The 13,195-nt window shown below is 46.3% G+C and overlaps 1 protein-coding gene across 1 annotated transcript in view; it reads left to right on the top strand.

The window, feature by feature from the left end:
* Positions 1 to 7,766, top strand: part of LOC114633239 (cyclin-dependent kinase 11B-like) — a 12,803-nt gene extending 5,037 nt beyond the window's left edge. The window contains 1 exon segment of the mRNA XM_028781846.1: positions 7,110 to 7,766. Coding sequence (XP_028637679.1) covers positions 7,110 to 7,739 — 630 coding nt within the window. The 3' untranslated portion in view covers positions 7,740 to 7,766.
* Positions 7,767 to 13,195: the final 5,429 nt, after the last annotated feature.

Below are 13,195 nucleotides of genomic sequence, written 5' to 3'. Positions count from 1 at the left end.
ATGGGTCACATAATTCCTTGGGTAAAATAAAGCAAATGGAAACTGAAGTGGAAATTTCTGGTTTCTTGGGAGACTTAGTTGTGTCACCTGATGCTTTTCTGGAAGCTGTCTTCTAAGAGGATGTTTTGCTGAAACAGAACATGAGAGTATATTTTGCTGAGGCAGACACCTGAGAGGACATGTGATGTTTGGAAAGAGTATAAGTATAACCCAACAGACAGTGAAGGATGCCCTTGCATTGGTTTGCTTTGCATGTGCCTGTATCCCCAGGGCTGGGAAAATGGAAAGAGGTAGAGAGAGCCTAGCTCCATCAACGAGCTCCAGGTTCAGTGACGGACACAGAGGAGTGTGACTGAGGATGCTTAACACCAACCTCTGGCCTTCACACACACATGTACACATATACACATGTATATTCCACACCCATGTGCACACAAACATGAACGCATACATATCATACACAAGCATGCACACACATAAAATTTGTCAGCATCCAGTGTTGCTCTTGGAAATTTTCCTATGCAAATTAATGGAAAAATGAGAAAGTTGACAAAAATTTTCATTTATATGATGCTTTCCGGTGTAAAGGGCAAAACTAGATTGTCTGTTGCTTTCCTAATAAGTAGTCAGTCAAAGATCTCAGGAGAGCTAGGTGTGAAGTTCAGAGGTTGAGCGTATGTCTGTTATTGGGGGCAGGGATGCCTTCATTCTTCAGGGCTGTGAAGGACTCATGGGCTTTAAATTATATTGTGCAATTTAATCTCAAATGGATCTACTCTGTTTCCTAGGAAATGTTATATTACCTCAAAATACAACTATCTGGTATTATAATCACCGTTGACATGTTTCTCAAGAAATCTGTGTGAAATCTTGGAGGAATGGAAGGAGGGGAAGGGGGAGAGAGTGAGTGAGTGAAAGAGAGACAGACACAGAGAGATAGTAAATAAGAGAGACAGACAGACACACAAACACACACAGCTAGAGAGACAGACAGAGACACATACAGAGAGACACAGACACCCACACAGAGAGAGAGAGAGAGAGAGAAAGAGAGAGAGAGAGAGAGAGAGACCATTAGCTATCTTGTCCCTACCTAAAGTCAGAGTAGCCCTACCTTGTGACAAGTGGAGAGGGTGTGGACTTGAAATCAATTCAACCACAGTGTCCCTGAACTGTAGTTTCATTTAGAAAATAGGGACCCTGCTTTAGTGAAGCTTAACCATGGTGACTTGAAGGACACACCCTAGAAGCCAGGGCGTGTGACTCCCTGATGAGAACCAAAGGATGCCCTCTACACCCAAATCTGGCATTTCTCTTGATCCTTCTAACATCCCAGAGAGGTGACAGAGCCCACAGAAGCCACATGACTCATGTTTAACATTCATTTTGATTTATAATTTAGTCCCAGACTGACCCCACCGTTCCCTTGAAAATGACAAATTCCTGAAGTAGCCTCTCCTGGCCAGACTCCCAAGGCATCTGGCACCCACAAAGTGGAAGGAGAGGACCAATTCCCCAAAACTGTCTTTTGACTTCCATACATACACTGTGGCACGTTCGTGCCCACGATGCACACACTCAATAAGCAAGTAGATAAATATAATAAAAATACCATAGAGAGCCATAGGAACATAAGATAATTAATGTGACTCCAATCTTCACTCAGGTCTCTGGCCCACTGATGATCTTTATAGCAGTGGGTGTTTGTGTTGGATACCAGGCAAAAACTTCTACACATTAACAGTAGCCTCTTACACAGTAGTCATAGTAATCTTAATAATGTCACAATGAGATGGCCTTGTGCTTTCTGTGCTGTAGCTTTAATACCTAAGAGGATAAATTTTGCCCCTACACTTCAGGCACACTGCCACCAAATAGTGATGTAGCAATTTCCAAGGTTGTATCTCTGAGATGAAAGATGTCCGTATTCCCCTGTGCATAGAACTTGGGTTTTAGTTTTATATCATACATGTATGGAGTGCATCTTTCTTTTCCTCTCTTCCCCCTCTCTCCCCGCCCCCATCTGTGTCTCTCTGTCTTTATAGCTCTCTCTGTGTGTTTATGTGTGTGTGTCTCTTTTATTTACTCTCTCTCTCTCTCTCTCTCTCTCTCTCTCTCTCTCTCTCTGTGTTTATGTGTGTCTCTTTTATTTACTATCTCTCTCTGTGTCTGTCTCTCTGTCTCACACACACAACCCCACGTACACACACACACACAGAGAATTTTGTTTGCTGTTAGCCTTTGTGTATGTCAGGCCAGCTGTCCCTGGAACTTCTGGGAGGTTCTCCTGTCTCATCTTGCTGCAGGAGCACTGGGGTACAGATGTCTTACTGTCCTCATTTTACATGGATTCTGGGTGTTCACATTAATGTCCTTCACACTGGTATAGCAAAAACCCTTACTTACCCACTAGGCTGTCTCTCTCAAGGAACCTTACTCTGCTTTTGAAACAAGCAGTTCGCCGGGCAGTGGTGGCACACACCTCTAGTCCCAGCACTTGGGAGGCAGAGGCAGGCAGATTTCTGAGTTCCAGGACAGCCAGGGCTACACAGAGAAACCCTGTCTCGGAGAGAGAGAGAGAGAGAGAGAGAGAGAGAGACAAGCAGTTCTACCTAGATAATGAGTTGGTGGTAGGGAGCAGTGCTCCAGGTAACCTTAATCAAGTATCATAATTAAAGAGAAGAGTATAAACCTTTTCCCCCCTATTTCATTAAGTTGCATGGAAGCTTGTCATTAATATGTAATTACAATATTACAATCATATCAAAAGAAAGGACAAAAGAGGAACAACCGTGTTCACTTGTTTTAGCCTTGCCAGCTAGATGGACAGACACCAGGAATGAGATTTAAAATGAAGCAAAATAAATTATTCCTCTCCCAGCATTTTTGCTTCTGAAGAAGAAAGGATGAAAGCATCAGGTTCAAAGACTCAACTTAACCCACAGCTGCTTTCTCATCTTGCCAGGGCAGTCAGAGGTCAAGGTTAGAGCCAGGGCAGTCAGAAATCTGAGGTAGGACCAGTCCCTTGCATAACATTTTGCTGCAAATTCTTAAAACAAAACATCTATATTAAAAATGTATAGTTGGTCCAAAGTGTGTCCATACTTGAACTCCTGATCTTCCTGTCTCCTCCTCCCAATGTTGGGAACATCACTAGGCCCAGCTCTTGTGTGTTCATTATAGCAGCAGACAATTTGGAGAAAGAAAGAGAGAACAGAAAGTTGGAACAGGAGCTCTGCATACGTCAAGGACAATGACTGGTTGAATGGCTAAGTCCCCTTCCCCACTTCCAGGCTTCAGGATGCCATCTGAGTCACTCTGTCTGAGTTTCCTCATCTGAGAAGCTGAGGAGCTTTATAAACACTGTCTGGTGATATCTTTACTTAGTGTATTTCCTAAGTGAATACTCCTAGCTAACAGGACTTTATGCCAAGCTCTGCACCAGGTATATACTTCCCATTATCTGTTCAGCAAGCCCCACAAGGCAAAATGTAGTGTCTTCTCAGTTTACAAATGAAGAGACTGGGGGATGAAGAAGTGCATCCATTTGCCTGGGTGTGCGGCTGCAATATGACAGAGCCAGATTTACTGGGTCACCCAGAACATGGGCACACCCTAATGATGAGGCTGGACCCCAAGGGTGTCAGCTAATTTCAGTATCATGGCCTCGAATGCACCATGAGCTACCTATCTCCTACTCCCATGTCATCCAGGATATGATATTTGGGGTGCTGTCTAGCACTAGCATGCTGAATACTCAATGAGCTTGAGAGAGTTCTAATACAGAGCCTGCTGTAATCTGTGTGTGTTAAATCTAGTTCTGTGAGACAGGTGGGAAGATGGGGCCTTGGGAAGGTCAGGAGGTCACAAGAGGGCTCTTCATAAATGGCTATAGTGACTTTATCAAAACATTGAAGAGTTTCTTTCTCTACTTTCTGCCATATCAGGACACAGGGAGAAGATACCATGTGAAAATCAGGAAGAGGGCCCCTCTTAGATCCTAGATCTGTTGGAATCTTGATCTTGGCTGTCCTGGCTTCCTGTGGTCTTTCCTCTGGGAGTCTGTGTCCTAATCTTTCATAAGGACACTAGTCATCCTGGATTAAGGTCTACTCTAATGACCTTGTTCAACTTAATTACGCTCGAAAGGTCCTATCTCATCTCATTAGTCACATCCAGACGTGTTGCTGATTAGGGTTTCAACATGAGGATTGGTGGGCGCAGAAGGTCACACCAAGGACAAGCTTTGGCTTTATCTAGAGAATGTACTTAGCAACTAACTCATAATAAAGTGTGTCGGTTTGCTGAACCTCTGAAGGAATTCAAAGTCGCTGCCCTTTAAGAACATGTTGTTTTACTGAGTAAGTCAAGCATGGTGATCCTGGAGGCCTCAGGACCTTATTTCTGGGGGATGGGTAGGCATGGGAAAGCAGGCAGTGCTAAGACAATCAGTTTTCCCAATTACACATCTCTTTCCCTGACAACGCCCAGTCAGGCCACTTGACCACTTCTGGGTTATTGATGCCAATTCCAGGTCCCTTTCCTCTTTTATTTAACAGAGAAAATCTGAGCCCATTTTTCCCTACACTCATGGGCACAGTCACCCACAGACCCTCCTCTCTGGGCTCCCTTTCTTCTGTAGAAGATGCTGCCATCTTACTTCAGAACCAGCTCATGTGCCTTCTTGGTAAACCTCATTCTTTCCTTCCAGGCCCTTCCAGGCCCCACCCCATGGGATGTCTTCTTACTTTTGAATTCTTATTTTGTATTGTACCAGGACCTGCTACACAGATCATAGGCACTAAAACCAAACCAAACAACCAAACAAACAAAAACTGAGTTAATTACTAGGCTATATCAGTGATTCTCAACCTGCAGGTTGTGACCCCTTTGGGGGTTGCATATCAGATATCCTTCATATCAGATATTTACATTTCAAATCATAACAGTAGCAAAAGTAGCCATGAAATAACTTTATGGTTTGAGTCACCATAACACGAGGAACTATATTGAAGGTTCACAGCATTGGGAAGGTTGAGAACCACTGGGCTAGATAATTAAATATTTTTTCAGAGATAAGTTCAAGAGTCAGGCAGGATTCAAAATGTCACAGAGCTGGGGAATAAACCAGATGGACAGAAGCCAAATGAAGTTTGCTGTACCAGTCAGACTAGAGTCTTTAAAGTGGCTGCTGTGCAGAGACCCCCACAGCTGGAGTAACAGGTTCCTCTCTCTCCCTACTGCTCATGAGTGTGATAAAGTCAGAGGAAAATCACTGTAGTTACAGGCGCCAGCCACTGCCTCATCATGGCGAGGCACAGGATGGATGCCTGAGAGAAGCTGCTCTTTCATTGGAGATTTCCAATGCCCAGGGAAGGGGAAAGGCACCAGTGGACAAATGGGTCAGTCAGATGACCCAGAGCAGCCAGAAAGAGCTAGGATTCTCTGGGCGACACTGTGAGGATGTAGTCCTAGCTTTCCCCTATATGTGTGCACGCCGAGTTCATCCAGCCCTTAGCTGGTGCTCTAAAGATGTGCAGAGTTGCAACAATCTTGGCGATTTTCTATTCTCCGACCCTTGTTCTCTACAACCTCCAGGTGGACACAGAACTTCCTTTCTACATGGAATGCTGGCAGCTGAGAGGAGGCCCCAGAACACTCACATTTCTGTGGCTGCTTCTCATCAGGAGTCTTTCCCATAGGCCAAGCTCTTGGGGGAATTTGACACCTAGTATCCAAAGCCTTTCTGAGTTCCCTCAGCAAGAACAATGAAATAAGAGTGGAGAGCCTAGGCCTGGCCATGGCTGCACACACTGTCATTCCTAACATTCAGGAGGCAGAGTCAGATGATCTCTGTGAGTTCCAGGCCAGCTATGGGGTATATGGTGAGACCTTGTCTCAAAACAAAACAAACAATATTGCTCTGAGGAGTGAAAGTAAATACATTTGAAAACCCAAGACATTTCTCTGTGCTTTAGTAGTGAGAATACCAAACCTTCAATCAACAGCTGGGACTTGACAATCTCAGCCTTGTCCTGCAATACCCTATTTAGGAACTGTCTCCTTTGCCTGACAGTGTTACCCGACGGCATTTCAGCAGCAACCCTGGGCAGCATGCTTACAAATGAAGAGGAATGTTGACCACCCAGTCTTCAAGGGGAGCTAGATTGCTAAGATCTGATCCAAGGTCAACCAAGGTCTGAAAAAGAAGGCTGTGAGGCCCCAGGGGTGGGGTGGGGGGATGCCCTTCCTACCCCTGTTCCCTTCTCTGAAGCATCCTCAGAACCCTGATACTCATCCTGACACACCTCATCCCCAGCTGCAGTAAATGATGAAAGTCAGCAGAACCTCCAGAGAATTAAGTTTACTTCCTCAAATGGATATGCTGGCTGAGAAGGGGGCAGAGGGGATTAGACCGTTAGTCCACTGTGTCAGCCATGGGAACTTAGAAATCCACACACCTGTCAAGTTTATGCTTCATTCTATTCTTTTTCCTGCTTAGGCTTCCCAAGAACTCTGTGGATGGACCAAACACATGCACTTCACTGGCATTATCACTGGGCTATGGGAATAAAACAGACCAAAGACCTCCCTCAGGAATAACAGTCACGCATCAGCAGAAGGGTTCAGGCTTTAACTTCTGGCTTATATCTTGCCAGGAGCTTATGCTAAAGAGTGTTGAAGCAAATCTTTAATCAGGAAAGGCAAAGGGTGGCTCCTATGTAACACTGACTGATAGAAAGGTGCCCAGGAAACTCAAGGGGAGAGTCTAGGGAAATATCTTGTGGTAGAAGGAGAGTTTTGCAAAGCAGTGGTGGAGAGGAAGGGTGTGTGAGGGAATGGGGTGGGTCCACTTTTAACTAGACCAGGTTGAACAGGGAGAGCCTCTTTATAGTCCTCCCAGCCTGGAGATGTAAAACCGCACATTCCTCCAGTCTTTTAGTGATTCATTGCCGACAGTCTTGTGGCTTTCACTCTTCCCTTGTGGCCTTCACTCTTCCTTTCACACACACCCTACTCTCTGCTCACATTTCCTAAGCCAGAGACAGATGAGAGGGATCCTTATCTAAAGGCATAGTTCTGAATTGCTAAGTAGAAATGTTGGCTAGGGTTATGGTTCACCCCTAAAGGCCTACACTCCAGTTGTAACCCTGTGGTATCGTGCCCCAGGACTGCTGCTTGGTGCTAAGGAATACTCCACAGCTGTGGACATGTGGTCAGTGGGCTGCATATTTGGAGAACTGCTGACACAGAAACCTCTGTTCCCTGGGAAGTCAGTGACTGATCAGATTAACATGATTTTCAAGGACCTGGGTACTCCCAGTGAAAAAATCTGGCCTGGCTATAATGACCTCCCAGCCATCAAGAAGATGACCTTCAGAGAGTATCCCTATAACAACCTCCGCAAGCGATTTGGGGCTTTGTTATCAGATCAAGGATTTGATCTCGTGAATAAGTTTCTGACATACTGCCCTGGGAGGAGGGTCAACACAGAAGATGACCTGAAGCATGAGTATTTCCTAGAGACTCCCTTCCCCATCGAGCCATCCATGTTCCCCACATGGCCTGCCAAGAGTGAGCAGCAGAGGGTGAATTGAGGCACGAGTCCATGGCCCCCTGAGGGCGGCCTGGGCTACAGCAAGCTGAGTGATGATGACCTGAAGGAGACAGGCTTCCACCTCACCACCACCAACCAAGGAGCCTCAGCTGCTGGCCCTAGCTTCAGCCTCAAGTTCTGAGGTCAGCTTGATGGACTTGGCCCAACTAGGTGGCAACAGCCAGATCTGCTGAATCAGGACAACTTTGTTGTTATTTTCCCATGTTGTTTGTTTTGGGGCAGGTTGTAAATTTGTAGAATTAAATGAAATTTTCCCTCTGGGGGTGGGGGGAAGAGTTGCCTTGGTCATGGTGTCTGTTCACAGCAGTAAAACCCTAGCTAAGACATATACAGGTTGTACAACTTTAGAATCAAGAGTTATAATTTACACTTTTTGGTTTAATTGTAGTAACAGCAATGATATCTGCTATGTGGCTTGTACCCCTCCATGGTGTTCATTCAGTACCCAGCCTGAACACACTACAGGACTGGCTGGGGTATGAGGTAGGCAGATACCTATCTAGGTTCAGAGGCTGAAGAGGGCAGAAGTCTAGCAATCACTTCCATTGTACAGATGGAGAAAAGGCCCAATGGGAGACCCAGAGAACTACCAAAGTAATTAGAAGAAAGGGAAATAACAGTAGAATCTTCAAGTGCTTTCTGCCATGGCTTCAGCAACAAGGAGCCGGGTTAACCCCTATGCTGAGCAGCATGTCTGAGAAATGGGAACTGACTGCACTTCCTTACTGAAAGCTCTGTTAGATCAAGTTCTAGACTTTCCCCCTCTTCTGTTGTAATTCCCCATAATTATCCATCTATGGGGAAAGTCTGTCCCTTTTAGTGCAGCCTACTTGTGATACAGGAAGTGAAAGACCAGAGTAGGGAACATACCTGACACCCAACTCCACCTTCAGCCAGGAGCTGAAAGGCTGCTGCTGTGTGCTGCACAGGGCTGGGAAGAGGACAGGGCCAACCTGCAGGACATCTGCCCTGCTCTTGTGCAAGCAGAAGAGGCACTGGGCTGGAGACAGAGCTGGCCCTGGGTTGCAGATGTTACAGAAGAGCCTCCAGCTGTGATGATCTAGTTCAGCCAGGATGTTTGAAAAGTTTAAGGTGAACCTAAATTTATATTTACTCCTGGTCGTTTCATAGCTTTAGACTGGAGAGTGTAATGACAACTAGTTATTCCAAATAAGTTTGACAAGGTAATTCTTAAAGTTAATTGTAGGCTTCCCCCATGTTTTAAAAAGTATGTTGTGTGTGTGCACAAATGCCCATGAGTGTTTTCCTGCCTTCGTCTCGATCCAGTTGTAGACAGGGCAGAGGCTCTCTAAGCCCTACCCCTCACTTCTTTCTGAGGAGCTTTTGGCAACTGACAGTTTTTGGAGACAGAGAATTGTTCTTTTTTGAGGGTGTGGCCACTGATAAGACTCCCATGTTCCAGGGGACAGCCCCACATCCATGCACATAAGAGCAGCACAGACATAGTGTTTATTTAGGTTTCTAGAAAGCTCCATGACTATAAGCAACCTGAGGAACACAAGATTTATCTGGCTTATACTTCGACATCCCAGTATCATGAAGGAAATCCAGGCAGGAACTCAAGCAGGGCAGAGACCAGGCAATAAAACTGATGCGAGGCCATGGAGGAGTGCTGCTCACTGTTTGCTCCCCTGGCCTTACTCAGCCTGCTTACTTATGCCATCTAGGACCACCCAACCAAGGGTGGCACCACCCACGGTGAGAGGGTTCCTCCCGCATCAACTGTCAAGTCAAGAAAATGGACCTTAGGCCAATCTAATGTGGACATTTTCTCAACTGAGGTTCCCTCCTCTAAAATGACTCTACCTTCTGTTAAGTTGAAATAAAAGTATCCAGCACAGTGGGTTATTTAAAAAACAAAAAGCATGAAATTGATTGAAGGATGTGTTCAGTTGGATATGGGATGATTTGGAGGTGGTAAATTGTGAGTCACCATCCTCTGCACCTGTGCTGTTATGCCCACTCCCCCATCTCTATGCATTTCCCTGAGGAGAAATCCAAGCTTGGGTGGTAGGCTGCTGAGTGTATCTCCTTGTTCCTGTTTTTATTCCTATTCTTGTTTGTGTTCCTGTTTTGTGGGGAGTATAAAAGGGAGCTATGCAGTTGAAAATATGGCATTTGGTTCTTTACCAGATGACTCGTTGTCTTTCTTTCTCTCGCCCTCAGCCCTCCGCGATCCAAGGAACTCAGTCAGTTATGCTGGCATAGCTGACAAGTGGAGGTTTCACTGAGATCTGAAAGATGAGGAAGATTGCTGACGGGGTCTTCGGGGCGTGCATTAAGACAGGAGACACATTGGGCACGAACCGAAGGTAAGTTTTCGGGGTAAGTAAACGCCATGGGTTTGGCACATAGTAAGGAGTTGCTGGCTAAGCAACTATCTACTTTTCTGGCTCAGCGGGGAACCACAGTTGAAGCTAGGGTTATTGAAGAATTTATGAAAGAATTACAAAAATTCTCTCCATGATTTGTGGCAAGTGGCACTTTTAAGCTGGAAGACTGGGAAAAAGGTAATAGATGATTTTTGTGGTGCTGCCGATCGCCATGGCCCTTTCTTTATTCCTTAGAAAATCAGTTTGGGGAGTTTGTCTTCCCCTGTGGCGATTTCTTTCTGTACAATTTTCCTCCTTCTTCTGCATCTCTAGGTTGCAAATGCCACCCTCCCTGTCCACACTGCTTTCGAGGATCGCTTTCGAGGATCGTTGCCTGAGCTCTTGTTTTTAGACGAGAGTGAGGACTGAGTTGGAGACTTTTTTCTGCTTTTTTGTTTGTTTGTTTGTTTTGTTTTGTTTTGTTTTGTTTTGTTTTCTTGAGAGGGGAGAATTTCATCCCAGATAGAGGGGTGGGGTCTGGCCCTGGAGGAGAGTTTCCGACCTCGCTGTGGGGGCTCCTGTTTCTCTCCGCTGTGCTCTCGCTCTAGCTGACGAGTGGAGAGGTCTGTGGGCCCAGCATTGACATCCACGATGACTGTCGGTAGCTGGGGTGCCTGGAGAACTGTGCGGTGATGGGGGCTTCCTCCATGAACTGCTCATCTCCAAGGCCAGGAACTGCCGAGGCTGCCGGTTCCCCAGGCTCACAGTCATCACCTAGTGCTTGTGTGGCCGGCCTCGAGAGCCTGGGGGACCTCGTCCCGAACCTCACGGTCCATGGCTGGAAACTCTTCTGCAGCTGTGCACTGGTCATCTTTGAGATGACCAATCTTAGAGATATTGGGCTTTGTAGTCTGAGGAACAATACTCAGGGGGGCCATCAGGATTTAGAGAAACGCTGACCTCTGTTGTCTCTCCACCATGGACTAGTCTCTCATCTTGGATGCTGGATTGTGGGGAACAAGCCCCCAAGAGAATGTGGGGACCTGTGTCCAGGGACATTGGAGGGGAGGCCCATGTGTGAGAGGACCACCATCAACGATGAGCTGCCGCTGGACCGCAGATTGCTGCCAGAGAATATGCCCAGGTGTGTGCAGGAGGTGAGCCTGCACCAAGAACGACGTGTGCTGCCACCCGGAGTGCCTGGGCAGCTGCCATACGCCTGAGGGCAGCACAGCCTGTGTGGCCTGCCGACACTACTACTGCCGAGGCGTGTGCGTGCCTGCCTCTCTGCCCTCCTGGCACCTACAGGTTCAGGGCGCTGTGTGGACCGAGATTTCTGCGCCAATATCTCCAACACCGAAACCAGTGACACGGATGGCTTTGTCATCCATGACAGCGAGTGTATGCAGAAATGTCCCTGAGGCTTCATCCACAACAGCACCCAGAGCATGTACTGTATTCCCTGAGAAGGCCCCTGCCCCAAAGTGTTCGTTGATGAAGAAAAGAAAACGAAACCCATCGATTCGGTTACTTCTGCTCAAATGCTCCAAGGATGCACCATCTGTTCTCCGTTTCACCTCCACCACCACCTGGAAGAACTGCATCAACATGGCACCGGATCCTTGCCACCATTGCCATCGCTGTGGGGACCGCTGTGGGCACAGGCATTGCCTTATCCAACAACATACAAACTGCCCAGACATTGAATGAACTTTCGGGGAGGGTACAGATACATTGCTTTCTCAGAGTGATATTCCGTCTCATTTTCATATTGCTGTTTTAGATTCAAATCAACAAATTGCTTTGGTTCAAGAACAAGTACATTTTATATTGTCCACCAGACATGTTAGCTATGATCCCTTCTTTCATGCCATTTGTATTTGAATCCGTTGATTTCTGGCTCTTGGAATGCTACTTGTTATAATCTTACTCGGCAGCTCTTTAATAAGATTGTATTAGTTAACGATACCAGAGTTGATCCTATTGATGGGTCATCTATCTTAAGCATGTTTCTTCAAGTGGGAATGCTGGTGAAAGAGTGGGCTGGAGTTTCTTCCTTGACAGTTTTAGCCTAATTTTGCTGATGCTTGTTTTTTGGGCATCTGTGCCACCTTCAGGCACAACAGGTACAATCTCAAGCTGTTTGTGCAAGGATTGGTGCTTTTACATGGTCGAGGGGATCCCTCTGTCCAAGTGTGGCTGACCATGTTACAACCTAGGCCCGAGCTGCAGCTGGGACTGCAAGGGAGTTTCCCTGAGAGACATGCCTGGCTGCATAGGGGTTGGTGTCGATACAGTTCCCCTCGTCAGGAAAAAGACACCGGGATGGGTTATGACCATACCACCTCACTGTACAACGGCAGGGGGCTGGGGGTCATTACAATGTCCCCAATTTTCACTGAGGGTCTGGTCTCTGTCTCTGCTCGGCCTCTAATTAAAAGAAAAAGGGTGAATTGTGAGTCACCATCCTCTGCACCTGTGCTGTTGTGCCCAATCCCCCATCTCTATGCATTTCCCTGAGAAGACTGCTTGAGGAGAAATCCAAGCTTGGGTGGTAGGCTGCCGAGTGTGTCTCCTTGTTCCTGTTTTGATCCTTGTTCCTGTTTGTATTCCTGTTCTTGTTTGTGTTCCTGTTTTGTGGGGAGTATAAAAGGAAGCTATGCAGTTGAAAATATAGCATTTGGTTCTTTACCAGATGACTCCTTGTCTTTCTTTCTCTCGCCCTCAGCCCTTGCCGATCCAAGGAACTCAGTCAGCTATGCTGGCGTAGCAAATGGGGATATATATGATCATATTTCATGTATGAAATTATCAAGAATTAAAAAAAAACCTTTATTTCACAATGCAAAATCACGGAGTAGATGTCTGTCTTGCTTTTTTTTTTTTTAAGTCTTCTCAATGGTTTTCTCACGAACCCTTTCCTGACGGGCTAGAGTGGACTTGTCCAGTTCCTCTGCACTGCAGGTGTCGGCAGTTCTCACGTGTAACCGGAACTTCTCCCAGAACTGCAGATACTCTTTGCTTGCTCCTCTTATGGATGGGTGGCAGCTTCAGGGTATGGCATGCATCTCACTGACTTATTTTTCAAAGACTTAATTTTTATTATTTTTAAATTCTCCATGTGTGAATGAAGTGATCAGAGGCCAGAAGTGATGGACACTCTTTACAGGAGGTTGCTGGCTACCCGAGCTGGGTGCTGGAAACCCAAGCCTAGTTCTCTTTAAGAGCAGGACTTATTCTTTCT

The sequence above is a fragment of the Grammomys surdaster genome, unplaced genomic scaffold, assembly GCF_004785775.1.
Source record: "Grammomys surdaster isolate TR1022 unplaced genomic scaffold, NIH_TR_1.0 98, whole genome shotgun sequence".
NCBI classification, from domain to species: Eukaryota; Metazoa; Chordata; class Mammalia; order Rodentia; family Muridae; genus Grammomys; species Grammomys surdaster.
This window is presented reverse-complemented; position numbering and strand designations above follow the sequence as displayed.